The sequence below is a fragment of the Festucalex cinctus genome, chromosome 1 (genome assembly GCF_051991245.1).
Source record: "Festucalex cinctus isolate MCC-2025b chromosome 1, RoL_Fcin_1.0, whole genome shotgun sequence".
In the NCBI taxonomy this organism is placed as follows: domain Eukaryota; kingdom Metazoa; phylum Chordata; class Actinopteri; order Syngnathiformes; family Syngnathidae; genus Festucalex; species Festucalex cinctus.
This window is the reverse complement of record NC_135411.1, coordinates 39,058,536-39,075,025: the sequence shown is the minus strand read 5'-3', so window position 1 is coordinate 39,075,025 and position 16,490 is coordinate 39,058,536. Positions and strand designations below refer to the sequence as shown.

General features: G+C 39.3%; 1 protein-coding gene across 1 annotated transcript in view; it reads left to right on the top strand.

Moving 5' to 3' along the window:
* Positions 1-1,279: 1,279 nt before the first annotated feature.
* LOC144027405 (retinoic acid receptor alpha-B-like) overlaps positions 1,280-16,490 on the top strand; it is a 28,866-nt gene continuing 13,655 nt past the window's right edge. The window contains exon 1 of the mRNA XM_077534893.1: positions 1,280-2,354. Within this exon, the coding sequence (XP_077391019.1) occupies positions 2,156-2,354 (199 nt within the window). The 5' untranslated portion in view covers positions 1,280-2,155. The remainder of the gene's footprint in view (positions 2,355-16,490) is intronic.

The window sequence follows — 16,490 nt, the reverse complement described above, 5'->3', positions numbered from 1 at the left end:
CGAAAAAGCTGGTCAGACAACCAGTACAAAAACAACTCAACCGAAAACACTTGCAAAAGGCAAGGAGAAAAATAGTGATTAACGAAAAACACTTGCTTACAAAAAGCAAGGATTCACAACAAACATCATACAACACGAAATAGAAAGTTCAACTTAAGAAAACGTGGCCAACAGCGCACACGTAAAAGGTAACACTACAAGTCTAGGTGAGAGAACGGAAACTAAAATCCAAACATTTTACAAAGTACAACAAAGGGCGACGTAGTAATACATGACACGTGAAAAACTATGAAAGACTATGAAAACGCTCGAATAAACACTTGGCAGCACAGCAGTGAGCAAGATGAATAATCTGGCAGTCAGCAGTAGTGGCGCAGTGGCTTTTAAAGTCCATTGATTGTCCACGGGGAACAGGTGTGGTCATTAAGGTGGGAAACGCCCACCAATCACTTGGGTGCTGGAAAGAAACAAACAGAGGCCTGAGAGCCAAACCATGACAAATATAGGTTGAAAGATATTGATACCGAAAGGTGGGACTCATACACTGTAGAAATACAGAAATATAGTTGTGTAAAAAAGACTCGATTGAAAAAGTACAGACTCAGAATCGTGTTGCCACAGCTTTGTTAATGTTGTGAACCGTCTAACAAATGCTAACTAAGATAATGATAACAAGTGGAAAAAAATACACCTTACCTGGATGGGATAACTTAAAAAAAAAAAGACATAGAATTGTTGAATGCCAGAAGCTGGTGGCTTGAGTCTGTACACAAAACACAATATTAACCTGGAATGAACCTTGAAGCTGAAAACAAACAATTATCTGGAACAAGGCCATAGATAGGGAATATCATACCTCTCCAAATTGATGACATCACCATTGCTAATACTCCGGACTCATTATTCTGACTTATAAAGCCACAAGACTTCAAACAATTATTCAATTAAACTCTCAACCGGTTGACTTCACAACTAATATTCTAGTGTCGTGTTCTACTATACTATACTACATTTAGTTGTTGACAGTGGGCACAGGCAGATGGGTGGCGCTCGTGTTCAGCTGATGCAGGTGGAGGGAGGGAGGGAGGGAGGGAGGGGGAGAGAGAGAGAGAGAGAGAGAGAGAGAGAGAGAGAGAGAGAGAGAGAGAGAGAGAGAGAGAGAGAGAGAGAGAGAGAGAGAGAGAGATCGAGAGAGAGAGAGAGAGAGAGAGAGAGAGAGAGAGAGAGAGAGAGAGAGAGAGAGAGAGAGAGAGAGAGAGAGAGCGAACAGGGGGAGAGGCCAACGAGTACAGGCTGGAGGTTACCACAGGACACAGGCGGAACACAACACAAGAACCATCAACAAGAACAGCCGCGCCGTCTTGTATTGCACTTACCGCCATTGCAACGCGGGACCCAACATCTCCATTCGACACTTAGCGGCAATTTTAAAGGGGCAGCGAGGGGGTTTATGTCTCGGCTGCCGCGTGGACCCGTTGAACTGCAGCGAGACGAGCGGCCCAATCCACCGACTGGAGTGGACCTCTTTACTTTGGAGCGGTCCGTGAGCCACTTTAAGCTCCCGCGGCGGCCATGGATTGAACCGCACGCCGCTGGCTGCCTGGCTCCACACATTTAGAAGACGAAAGACAACAGGCTACAATGATTTAATGTTAGCTAGCGATACAAATAATCTACGTGCGTATTTTTATTATTATATCCATTTTTTTTTATTCTAAATCGGAACCGTGTACGTTCAGACTCGATATACACACCACGTGTTTCGTCATTTTAATGTAACGCTATCCCCGTGATATTTTTTTTGTTTTGTTTTTTTGTGTGTGCATTTTTGGACTTAAGTCTTCATTAGCACGTCTGTTAATTTCGTGTTACTTGTATCGGCGTGAATATAAAAAAAGGAAAACAAGGTATAAACCGGTGCCGTGATGCTGTGTGTGCTAAAAGTTTGACAGCAAAAGGCGTTTCGTGGCGGGTTAAAAGGTCAAAAGGACCATCTCACCCTGTCCCCTCCCCCTCTTCGCCCATCAGTCAACTATGAAGATGTGAACTCTTGTCTCCCTCCCCCGTCTCCCTTTGCCGCCCGGACGCTTTCATTTTGTTTTTTGGTTTTCCCCCCTACTAAATACTGAGAGACCAAGAAAAAACATTGGCGGGGATGTACGAAAGCGTGGATGTTGTGGGTTTGAGCCCTAGCCCCCGCAGCCCCAGCAGCGGATCTTTCCTGGGTATGGACTACTACCACAGACCACCAGGGTTCGAGCCTGAGAAAGGACTCCTATCCGGCGTCGGGGGGCTTCAGAGGCCGTTCGGAGGGTCCCTGGTGACCGGCAGGCACTGGAGCGGATCTTGCCACTGTGAGTCTCGTTAAAACACTGTTATGGTTTTTTTTTTTTTCTTCTTCTTCGTTTAAACAGAATTACAGGCAGGCATCCCTTTTTATAGTTATTAATTTATGGATTAGAGTGAGTTTAGTCTGAGAAAAGTTAAGGTTGTTTACTTTATCCTTTTTTTCCCCCCTTAATTAAGAGCTGTGTTGTCACTTTGTTTAGTGTCCTTATCCAGACTGAACAGAGATAAGCAATTAATATTTCACAAGCTTGAAAATAATTTGTATCTCCTTGAAAGCTTGACAAAAAGACGTTCAGCCAATTTCATGATTAAAATCTTAAATGTTAAGCAACCTAATTACCTGAGCAATGTGTCACATCTCACGGTCAATGAATTGTAGTCATCTAGTGCATTCTTATCTCTTCACTTGCTTAAGCAGTTTGTGCTGTTTTATCTTTATTAGGGGTGTTTACACGGTTTCTTAAATGTGACTTCATTTTGCAACAAAAATGTTTTCCCTTTGCAGACTGTTTCCCTTTCAGTGAAAATTGCATTTATAGATCAACTTAGCACTTAGTTATCACAACATCAAGCACCAGCCTGAGCTCTAGTTTGAGTGATTTTTGAGTGGAACAGTAGTTGCACAAATGGCTGTTACACCCACTTGTTTTAGTTTTAAATTGGGCTTCAGCTATGGTTAAATGTGTCATTTTACACAGCTTTTTTGAACATATAGTACCGGTAGTTCTGAATTCAGAGTCTGACAGTTAATTAATTAACTCATTTACTCCCAATAACGTATAAATACGTTTTTTTTATGTTCTAAGTGTCCCAAAGATGCATTTATAGGTTTTTTGTTTTTTTGTTTTTTTTATGATAGAGCATACAGAAGGCTTTGATGCAGCCTCTCAACTGCAAAGAACGGTTGCAGAAATTGTAGTTATTACACAAACGGCCAGCAGATGGCAGCAGAGCAAAGGAGATCAACCAGGGCCATCTAGAAAAAAAGCTCAGTTACTTACAATTTTAAATAGATTTGTGAAAACTGATGAAACTTAGCTCTCTTCTGATGTTAATTGCTGCAAAACGGAAACGGATAGAAACATACTTTTTTTTCCTGATGACAGAAGAGACTTTAATCTTTCTTTTGATAGGTTCCATGCTTTTATAGCAATAGGACACAATATTCTGTGGGCCTTGCAAAATCCAGTAAAACAGCCGGGAGTGAACGGGATTGCTTCTGTAAAAATGGCTGGGAGTGAATGAGTTAGTTAATTAATTAATTAATTAATTAAAGATCAATAGTTGTAATTTTACAAGTTGTATTTTTACAGATTTAGGTAATGTTCAAAACAAACTATACATGTTTAGGCACTAGGGGTGTGCCAAAAAAATCGATTCATAAAAGAATCGAGATTCTCATTTATTAAGATTCAGAATCAATATTTCATATCCAAAAATCGATTTTATTTCAATTAGAAATGAAGAAGAATGGGGAAAAGGCAGTTGTAGCCCACATGCTGTTTTTGTGGCAAAAGGCACTTACAATACAAAATTAAAAAATGTTTAAACAACAACAACAACAAAAAAAAGACACTTCAGTGTCTCTATTTGTCATTTTGTCTTAGAAAGCAGACTGGAATAGAACATGACAATTTTTGCATATCTGTAAATTGAAGCAGAAATCATTTGTCAATCAAATAATGTTGAATCGAAAAATCGTTTGAATCGAGAATCGAAAATTGATTCTGAATCGAATCGTAGACCCAAAAATCGCAGTCGGATCGAATCGTGAGACAGTCAAAGATTCCCAGCCTTAGTAGACACAATAAGTAATTGTAACTCAGTTGATGAGTAATATCAAGCATATTTTGAAAACTCAAATTTGTAACCATTCAAACAGAAGAGAGAAATTATACTGGAATAACGGTCTTTGGACAATGTTTTTTTTTTTTTTTTTTTTTTTTTAACACTTTTTGCAAAGATTGCATTTGCTGGTGATGAAAGACGAGCCTATAATTATAATTTCTTATATTTGCATTTTAATCTTGCTTATTGTCTTTAGATACCTTTTGACCAAGACCTGATTTTCTTTTTCTGATATTTTCTGAAGTTGATGTAGGTTGAGAGTGGGCACATTGGGGTGGTCGATGGGGGTTTGTCTCTAGAGTGTGTTTCTGTGTGTCTTTTTGTGTGACTGGAATGATGAGCATCAAACCAGTTCAAAGGTCAAAGGCCGAATGGACACAGACACACATTCACATTCGAGGCCCGCTCCAGTGATTTGCAAGCAGTAGCTGTGGGACGGTACTTGGCTTGGGGTGTGTGCGTGCGTGTGCGTGTGTTTGGGTGTGATCCAGAGCAATGAGTCACTGACAATTGGGAAGTGACCTACATCTCTCCCTCTCTTTATCCACCTTCTATCTGCCTCTTTCTTTCCTGTGTCAGCTGCCCAGTCATCACTTCTCTGCACTGAATGACCCCCTCGCTCCCTCCGTCTGCTTGAGGCACACTCATACACAAAGGGCGCGCATGTACACATCGATACACACACTACATGGATCCTCTCACACTCACAGTTTGCCTGGGAATGTGAGAGTACACTGACTAAGTTTGACCCAAGTGCGCGAAAAGGGAGGAGTCGAATAGTTGCGTGTCGTGTTTATATCAAATTAGACATGTTTACAGTATTGTGGAAGTGCATGTGGGTTCACACCTCCATTAGATAAAAGATAAAAGTGTGGAGTTGGAAAGCTGGTTGTTAATTAATTTGTCCTTGACAGAGTCCTCAGCTGCTACTCGCCTCTTTATGCCATGCATTTGCCTGAGAATGGCTTTCTTTGTGTGGTGCATCTTTTTTATGGACTGGAGATGAAAGCGCATTAGTCTACTGTAGCTTTTTCTTCATGAGTTAACAGTGTTTCAATACACCATCAAAGCTGTGCTATTTTCTTAAGGTGAGCATAATTACTGTGTTTGTGTAATATATCCACTTCTATCCAAAGGTCCCAGACATACACGCTTCAAAAGTACCGGGGCAGAACATGCACAAGGAATGTCAGGATTGCAGCTTGCCTTCGAGATTTTATGTGGAGAATTTTGGCCTTTAATCCACAAGAGCCTTTATAGGTCAGACTAGGGCTGGGCGATAAGGCCAAAAAAAAAATAAATCTTTTTTTATTTTTATTTATTTATTTATTTATTTATTTATTTTATTTTTTCCCCCTGTCATTCTGGACGATTATGATTTTAATAAAGTTTAATCAAAAGTTAAAAAAACAACAACATTTAAACAAGGTTTGATTTATTCATAAACAAGGTTTGATTTATTCAAAAATAAATCTTGTGCAAAATGTTCAGACAATAACGTACACTGATTTTGAATCACTTTTAACGTAAATTTAACATACATAGCTTTTGCAAAAAAAAGCTACTTATGTCTTTTGCTCAACCTAAAAGCCATACATAGCTTATGCAACAAAAAAAAGCTACTTATAGCTTTTGCATAACTTAAAGGGATAGTTCGGCTTTTTATACATTAATCTCAATTTTATCCTCACCTCCAGTGTGTGCGATCAACACTGACTTACCCCTGACAGCGTTCTGTGACACGAGTTCTGGTCCGGTGTTGGACGAGAGGAAAATAGTCCAGCAAGCTGGCTGGGGTCACGGAAATAAAGCGTTTTTCTTCTAAAAACAATTTGTGTTCAAAAGAGTGATACATTTGCATCACAATACTCCTTTTCTGAAAAAAAAGTCAAGACGCCATTACCGCCAGGCACTACTTTTCTGTTTGTTCGTATCACTGCGCGGCGCCCCGCATGCAGCTTTACAAAACACCCAGACGGGACTTTAGATAAAACAAAAGTAATTTGCGTTTAATTAATTAATAATTGCTGAATTGCACCCTATTGATATGATGCTGTTATGTTTTGAGCAATACATGCATGCATGCAATTGCGTACATACATTTACTCAATGTTTGCAAATGACATTCAGATAATAAAATGCATTAATGTCAAAATATTACGGTATTTTGTGTTGATTTTGTATTACACAAATACACAAGTAATTTAGCCGATTAACTCTGACTGATAAAAACGTTACAATAATGATTAATAAAATCACAATGTATGCCGCCATAAACGTTAAATGACATCAACTAATTTTTTTATGTATTTATTTTTTTATCAATGGGCAGTGCTGCCTGGTCAGTGGGTTGTGGAATCAAAAACACTCACTCACTATGGCCAGCAGATGGCAGCATTGTCTCTTTTCAATGGACTGCCCGTGTATGAAATTACAATGAAACATGCCGAAATCTGATGAAATAGAAGAAATAGAACATTTTCAATGATGACGTGAATGATCAAAGCCTTTGTCATATTAAAGTTTTTTTTTTTTTTTTTTTGATAATGTGCGGCAGGAGAAGAGTTAATGGTGATTAATCCAAATTTAAAAGTGTGATTAATCAGATTAAAAAATTTTAATCGTTTGACAGCACTAGTAAAATCCATTGCTTTTTTTGTCCCATCTTGAAACAACAGGAAAATTAAAGTGCACAACCTTTTGGTCTGCAGTATAAAGAACAGTATGATCAGATGTAGTTAAACTACAACCATGTACACTCTTGCGCAACTCACCCAGGCTGAATTCTTCCAGCTCAGTATGGCATGGCTAGGAGTCCAGTACATTCACAGTGATTTCTCCCACTCATCTATTGCAACACAACTGTCGAGTGTCATGCCATATTATATCTTCCACAGCACTACCGGACTGGTATGAGTTTTTTTTTTTTTCTTCCTTTCAATAAAATAAAACAGAAAAAGTTAGCGCATGTGATGCATAGATGCAGACATCTGTACTCTCGCGAGCACATAGCAAACATGTAAGAGAGATTGGGGATGATGGAGAGGGAGAGAGAGTAGTTGTACGTCAGCCTCCGGTCACAACAATGATTCTATACAGAAAAGTGGAGCGATGTCTATTATATGTAATTAATTTGTCTACAAATGGCAGTGAAAACGCTGCGGTTTCCTGCAAGGCCCTGGAGGGGACAAAAACAGTAGGCTACAATTCCTGACATTATGGTGTTAATAATATATATTTCCCATTTCAAAATAATGCATCCTGAATTATCTGCATGCATCTCCCTCTCTTCTCTCCCAACATATAATGCATGTGCAATTGTGCACGCTAATTTCATATGATGAATTAGGATGGCTAACACTGGCCAATTATATTAACACGAAACACAGCTATTAGCAGCTTGTGGCATTTATGCTTTGGTCCACTGTCCTGACACGTTCTCCTTCCACTGCTCCTCAAATCACTCGTTCACAAATGCAGAGGTGGACGCGTCAATGAATTTGAGCATCCGTCATTCAGCAATCGTCAACAGTCAGAACCATCAACCGTCATCATCAATCCGTCAATATCTGAAATTCAACGGCATTGTAATCAATCTGTCATTCACCAAACATCGGTGCTCCGCCATCATTGACGGACTTTCGTCATTGACCGACTGATGGACAGTAAGAAACATATCTAAGTAAAATGCACATACAGCGGTACCTCTACTTACGAAATTAATTGGTTCTGGAAGAAAGTTCTTAAGTACAAAGTTTTGTAAGTAGAGACGCATTTTCCATGTAAATGCCCTAATCCATTCAAAGCCTCCCAAAATGCAGACATAAATAATGGTCATTTACCTTTTTAACTGCTGTCCTCATCGGTTTTTGCCCTCTTTGGTTCATGTTCTCTCTCAGAAGTGTTTTTTTGCCTGGTGTTTTGTAAAGAACTGATCCAAGGATGTTTGTTTGTTTTTTTGTCTTTTTTTTTTTTTTTTTTTTTATATAACAATCCTTCGAAAATGTCCAAGGCAAACATCATATTAGTGAGTGATCGCCTGACTGGTGAACACTTTTTCTGGGTGATTCTTTTCAATAAATTCCGAAACTTCATGGAAACTTCAGGTACAGCGAAGCATCTTTTTCCAAAAAAGGCCCATGTCGTCGCAATTAAAAATGTACTGTGCCTTCATCAATCACCAATTGTTTGAATTTTTGCACAAATTCGTCAGCCGTTAGTTTTACGTAAATGTATTCACTATCTGTACACCTCATGCACCAAGGGTTGAATGACGAGGATGCTACATAGACACATACTGTATCTATTATATATCTACCTATTAACACGCATAGACATATATCTATCTATTTTACACAGACACATTTATTGACGAATTTGACTTCTGTCATTGGGATACATTAATTGACTGTGTGACGGATGGTGATTACATTGACGGAAGGAAACCTACTTCCGTCAATGGTTAATTCATCCTTTTTTTTAAGTTAGCTGTCAATCGCCAATCGTCAACAAAATGGACGTCCTCCATTGACGGTTTGACGGACCTTCCATCAATGTTGACGAAACGTCCACCTCTGCACAAATGTTTGCCGTTGAATGTGTCTGGAGCCACATCGATGACACTCCTCGCTAGACTCATGAATATTAATTAAGTGTGGTGACGTGTTTCGTGCGGTTCCCCATTGACCTTTAACAAACCACGCCCAAATCACACCCCCAATGGTCAAATTCTGTCAAGCTCATGTCCGGCCCATAGACTTCCACTGTCAATCCAGAAAACTTCTGTCATCTGCCATAAAACCTTACCAAAAAAATATTACAACAGGTAAGTTGGGTACGTGGTTTTGGTGTGCATAATCAGGTCAGAGCAACCCCCCCCCCCCCTTTTTTTATTTTTATTTTTTTTTAAGTACAAGTACAGACATACGGTACAGTATTTGCACTCATACCAGTATGAGTGCATTTATTCGTATTTTTAAATGCTATTCATGTGGTAGAATTTCAAGTGCTGGTGTGAAGCTAAAAACACGTACTTGCGTCAGTCACGTAAGGTGTCCCAGAGTAATGTTTACTTACCTTGTTGCCTTGTTTCTCAGTCATCATTTATTCTGGGAATAGGCAGGGTCAAATGATTACATAGGGCCTGTTTGGTGTCATAGCTATGCCTGTCGGTGATTGATAGCAGTTGTTAAAATAAGAAGCCAGGTCTACCTGAAATATATATAGAATTTATTGAAAACAAAATAAGTCTGCATGCATAGCCAGTCTATCATCCACCATCATCCAAGACAGCCCCTACTTGCTGTCAACACCACATCTAATGGAGCAGCCGAGGGTCAGGCAAGCCGTTATTTTGAATCGTTCCCCATTAAAAAAGCTGGTCACATTTTGTTATCACCTGCAAAAATGTTTTAGATATTTAATATTAATGCTTCAAAGAATAAATCACAAAATTATTTACTTTGCAGGTAGGGCTGGGAATAAAAGTCAAGCAAGTTGGTTGGGTCGACCACAAAAACTGTTCAACGCAAAAATACATGCATCCAAGCTACCCTATTTTCCGTACTATAAGGCACACCTAAAAGTCTTAAATTTTTTTCAAAAGCTGACCATGCGCCTTATAATCCAGTGCGCCTTATATATTAGTGATGCACGATATGAAAAATTTCAACCGATACCGATAACCGATAACTTCCTGCTTTGTATGGTCGATACCGATACCGGTAACCGATACATTTGTTTTTTTTGTATTTAATATAGCCTTCATATAATCTGCAATTTGTTCATCCAGGAATGGAAAAACTGATGTTTTAGTAGCTCTGATTATGACAGCAAACAAATGTCTCTTTCAAATGTGTATTTTCTATATGAAATGGCTAACATATAATTACACAAAATAAAAAGTTAGTTTTTAAATTAATACAGAACTACAGCTGGTTTATCTGGAAAAACAAAACATTCATGTATGTATGCATTATGCAATAGGAATGCATTTATTCAACCCTAAGTGCAATAGTGCATGAGCATAAGGTAGGTGAACGTTTGGTAAAATTATATGCATTGACAGTTGTCAACCTTAGTTTAAAAAAATTGAAATCAAGTAAATAGACAAAATTGGTAAATAAATAAATAAATGAATGAATAAGCAAGCTGCTTAGATTCGCGTGTTGTGTTGTGGCTTTGTTACAGCCGACAGTAACTGGTATTAAGTTCACTGCTTCGCTTGGCTTTAAAAGTTAAACATAAAATAACATATGATACGCATCCTTGAAAACCCCCACCCCATACTGCGGTGAGACTTACGTGTAGTGCATTGTTGTCAATCAAGCTGTGGCCACTTCGGAGGATGCAACGTGGCTCCACATGTGCTATTAACTTGTAAAAAAAAAAAAAAAAAAAAAAAAAAACGGCTGCTTGTCTAGCGCTATGAAAGCCCTAACTTTGCCGTTAATGGCTTTAGGTTTGTTGTTGTTGCTGCCTTGCTGGCTTCTTTAACTTTGCGCTGCTGTACCTCATTCAAGTTAGTTCAAAACGGCTCTCCTCCACTTTCTCTCCTCTGTGCTTGCCAAAAGTCGTCTGGATGGTAATTGTCATTCCGCCTTTAGATTTGTTGCTGCTGGCTTGTTAGCTTAGCGCCATTAGCCTAGCAACATTAGCTGCTGCCTCTGTGCCTCCTTCAAGTTTGTTTCGTTCAAAATGGATCTGCCATGATGATGGATTTTCAGGTGAGCAAAAACCTTCTTTCCCCCTCTTCGAATCCTTGCTGAAAATGTTTTGATCTTCTGCCATGGAAGATGTCACAGCATGTCCTCCTCACCACACTGGTGAGGAGGACATGTTGATTGCTACGTGCTAGTCTAGACAGTAGTGTGGGGCGGACCAAGTTTTGGTTAAGCCGTTTTTATTTTTATTTTTTTGAGATGCCGGTCTACAAGAGCGAGAGGCGTGATAGATGATGTAATCAGCGCGACATGGTCTATACAAGACGTAAGCAGCGCGACTTGGTGTATTGTTGGGTCCTCGCGTTGCAAACAGTGTACAGACTTTAATAGATATATCGGACCTTTGTATCGGCTAAAATATGCATATCGGGCCGATCAAAAATGATGGGAGAACATGCAAACTCCACCCAGGAAGGCTTATTTGTTACGCATCGCTGAAGCGGCGTGTAACGGCATCGTATGAACTTGACAACATTGACAAGCGATCAAAACATTACATTAGTATTTACAATACATTACATTAAGCTACATCACATACAAGGCACTGGCGCATGTCATAACTTTTAATTCCTGACTCGCTCTGAGTGAAAGAGCAAGTGGCAGCTCTGTGGGGGTACCTGCGGCTGCTCGCCCGAGCTCGTCCCTCATTGGATATGGTTTAGTGTGTGTGAATGTAGTTATTTGAATTAAAAGTAGAAATCGATTCATTAAGAAAGAAATCACGAAATTGAAGATTATATCTGTTTGGAGATTACAATTCGCCGGTACACGAACCGATGACAGCTAGGATGACTTTTCTGTTCACTTTCTTGCTGAATGGTGTATTTCGACTTTTTTTTTTGGTTGCTCTATCCATCCATCCATCCATCCATCCATTAGCAGATCCGTGTATATCTTCATAACATTTATAAATCGTTTGTGAATTATGTTTAAGGCTTAAGGAAATTCGGTTTGTTCTGAAACAGTTGCACAAGACGCGGCGCTAGCTAGTAGCTAGGTTAAAAACACCCCCCTAGTTGCGATGCTGTCTAATAATTGCTTATTTCATACACTTGTATTCCAATTTTGACTTTTGCGCTGATTTGGAATGAAATTAGAGACCTCAAGGAGGCTATTTGGGGAGAAATCTCAAAATGGACAAAAAATGTCCAACTGTCTAATATCGTCCATATCTCTAGATTGATCCTGCCGACATGCGGACCCTTTTCCCGGAGTGGGTCACACATTAAGAATGAATCAGTCTCCATCCTGCCTTTTCATTTCACAAACAGTGCCTCACGAACCACCAACAAATCCTCGAATGATTAGACTATGGCTATGCTCCATGTATTTCTCGTAAGTTTCTGAGTTTTTTGTCGCAAATCTGCCACTTTATAAACTCTCAAATTTGCCACTTTAGAAAGTCACAAACTGGCCACTTTAGAAACTCGCAAATTTGCCATTTTAGAAAGTGTATGTAGGGACGGTGTAAATGTTAGTTGTGGCAGTTTGATTAGCACTAGCCCCTTTCAGACTTCCTTTTCAGAAAAATGCCTTTCAGACACAACTTGTCAAGCGTGATGTTGCTGTGTCCGCAGTGGGCATTCCCACAGCTGTTGCGATTTCATGTACAGTATTCAAAATTTCAGACTCAATTTTGGTGGCTGAGACAGTTGACAATTGCGAATGAGAATTGAATCTGAGGAACTCTGATCATGGCTTCTTACACACAAGCAGTCTTTATCTTCTGATACCTTAACAAATTTACGGGTGGACTGGTTTTACCCCTAATCTCCATTTCACCAACCACTCCTTTGACTCCTCTAAATGACTTTTTGTGTGATCATTTCAGCAGAATACCGAATGCTGTTGTCACTTACGGTCATGGAGCTTTTCCCTTGTGGGAGTTAAAACACATATTTGATAGTCTTGCAAGTCCTACGTGCATTTGATTTCTTCAGAATTACACAATAATATGATGACACAGCTATTTTGTGATTGTGCAATCATATTCATTGTGTAATGTGTTAAGGCTGACCTTTCGCCTTTTCCTTGTGAAAAGATAGTAAGGAGAAAGAAGTCTTGATAAGCAATGCCGAGAAGGTGGCCATTGATTGAGCTAAAACAGCTCAGTATGGTAGCCAGCTTGCTTTTGGTGCCACAAAATAAAAACTGCACAAAGAGGTAGATGAGTGTTGTTGTTTTTTTGTTCATTTTTTTTTAACTCCTGAAAATGTCTTTGCACACTAACATTTTGTATTTAACCCTGGTACGGGCGAGAGCTTTTAATCCGGTGTCTGAACTGACTTGGCTTGTTACAATGAGGCTCATTATCATTCATTCACTTCGTGGCTTGTTTGACCTTCTTGACCCTTCTTTTAATTCTAATTCCTGTCTCTCTCACTGCCCTACAACTACATCAGCTTAACCTCCTCCTTTAATCGCCTGATCAGCCATCTTCACCTACACCTGCTCACCTTACCTAGCACAGTAAACTGACCCATTATATTTGCTTCAGTGTCAGATTATCTAACCTCCTTTTTTCTTCTTCTTCTTCTTCTTCTTCTTCTTCTTCTTCTCTTCTTTTTTTTTTTTTTTAAATAATCATAGCACAGTTTTCCTGGAAACAACTGTACACTTGATTTTGACTCATATCCCTGCCCTTAATTAACCTTTTGCCTTTGTTCGATGACTACTTTCTTCTTTCTGCTGGAAGTCCTGTTTTTGAACAACTCTTCTCAGTCATCTCAGAAATGTCCCTTCTGATTCCAGGTTACACATGCCATGCATGCTTGTTTTGGGTAGTTCCCTATTATGGACTACTAGTAAACACAGTTTAAATGTCACAAATGTGTACAGTTCAAAGACTTCTGGAAACACCACCTGCATTTTAGTATCATTTATGCAAAAGATCTTCGACCAATCGACCAACATCCAGTGATTAATATCTGTCGTTAGTCGCTGTGGGAAGGGAGTGCACACGGCGGCCAACTGAGGGGCAACCGGCCTGAAAATGTGCCTGCCGTTCTGAAAATTCACTAAATTCCCACTGGACAGTCCACCACTGGTGTCACTGCATGCCGCAGTCCCATCATCCCCAGCCTCTACTGATCATTGGTAACACATGGCAGTGATGTAACATCTGTAGACATCTCTGTGAAACAAGGAGCTCGAGGAGCGTCGCTTCATATCCCCAAAATATTTCTACCAACTTCTGTCTCGCTCCTCTATCGATATGAAATGAGATGAGCCCCTAGAGTGGGACGCGGGACCATATTTGCTTCCATTAACAGTGTGCCACGTGACGTTTTTCTGGTGCGTGTCACATTATGGACAGTCGGACACATTCCTATCATATTACAATTCACATTTATTTTTGTTATTTGAACGGGTACATAAAAAGATTGGGCATAGCAAAAAAATACAAATTGGGTATTATGCCCTGCTAGTGGTGCAAATGGATCATCACTGATGTGTGATCCGTACGGATCAGGATGATCCGACGGTTCGGATCGCACATGGTCCGCGGATTGGTTGGTGAAAAAGAAAACAAAGTGTACATTCACACGAAGCAATATAAGGCCACATTCACCATAATAGCAGCAGAGGAAGTTGAAAACCCTTGTGGATCACGGCAAGTCACATGTATAGAAGCAATTTGGCCACAAGGGGTGAAATGAGTCCTCAAATTAATGATAGAGGATTGTTTTTTCCTCTTTTTCCTTTTTCCCAACCCATTCCGACATGTCAAGGAAGCTTGAAACATTCTCAACCTAACACGCCACCTACGCTAAAGCGAACTTTTGAATAAAGTTCACTAAATAATACATTGACGGCAATGCAAATCGGGTATGGTTGCCTCCTCGAGACCTCCAGCTCTCATGCGGACCTCAATAAGCGAAAGCTCGATGAACGGAAGTTGCCGAAGCCGGCACCGGCAGCTATCTTTATTTGTCAAAATAAGAATATGGAGCGCCAATGAAGAAGAATATGGAGTCACAAGTAAGTTATGTTATTGTTAGAGCTAATGTTTTAATCAGATTAATCACATGTTGGAATTTTGATTAATCACGATTAATCGCTTAAAGACTCTTTATCAACATTTTTTGCCCGCCAAATGTAAAGAGCACCTGTTATGTGTTAATTCTTTCAACATTTATTGTGTTATGAGGACATCTTCAACATTTTCTGATCCACTGCACACGCTCATCCTTTTCTTTATCTAATCAGTTAATTACTTCCATAATTTAAAATGGGAAAAAAAGACCCCAATAGTTTGACATTAACAAATATCCTGAATGTCATTCACAAACATTTATCAAATGCTTTATTTTAATGCATGTAGTTATTTTTATTACTCAAACACAACCTGTGCTACCTTTAATGTAACCATCCACTGTCAGCTAAAGGATCATCTGCGGTCAAAATTAATAGTGTGATTAATCTGTGTTAATACATGATTAATGCGATAATTTTTTGTGATTAATTAGGTAACACTTTAACTTAGACAACACTAGTTATTATGCAAAAGCCTATCTACAAAAGTAGACTACATAATATTATGATCTAACGTTAGCGTGTCATGTTAGCAGCTAACCTAACCCTTAAACGCAAACTCATCCCTTAAAACCATATAAACATTTTAATACTACTTCAGCTAGACTTTAGTTATTATGGTCTAACGTTCTTGTGTCATGTTAGCAGCTAAGCTTAAACCCAACCCTTAAAACCATATAAACATTTAAATACTTCTTCCGCTCGATTTTAGATATTATGCTAACATTAGAGTGTCATGTTAGCAGCTAACCCTAAACCTAAAACCTAAACATTTGCTTCCGCTCAAGTCGAGGCATCTACATACACATGAGCGTTGATCTTAATTGTATTTTGAAATTCATCCGAACTTCCTCTGTCGTGGTCCGCATGAGCGTTGAGGTCTCCAGGCTGCATCCACACACTCTTGATGCAAGTAGATTTAGTAGACTTTTACTTTGAAGTTGGCCCACATCGTGGCGCGATGGTTAGCTTGACTTATCTTTTAGACGTTTCGGGTTTCCTTATTGTAATTTTTATTGACATTACATAGTTGCGAATGTGACCAACATCAACAATGTTTGTTTTGTTACCTTATTCTTTACTGCACAATTGATATTTATGTTTATGTACAGCACTTTGTATTCAGCAATGCCTGTTCTTAAAGCACTTTATAAATCAAGTTGAGTTGAGTAAAGGAAGTGGCGCTCTTTTAACAGTTTTTAGTTGAGAGTTTTACTGTGTAAACAGTCTCTAACTTGCCTTTAAAAGAGATGATAAAGAGAGTAAGATTGCTAAATAAAAGAATACGTTTTGTTTTTTTTTTTTTTTTTTTTGACAACTGGTATTGACAGTTCTGGTACACCTTTGCATCTCTTTAGTTTTGGAAGCACAACTATGCGACTGCGACATCATAACATTCCCAGCCTAAAGCAGCTGTGGGGGGGGGGGGGGGGGGGGCATTAGGAAGACTGCCAATTCTTTGAAAACTGTTGAGTAGTGTGCCAGAAGAAACACACAAGCACAAAATGTCAATGAAGTATCAGTTGGACAGACAGT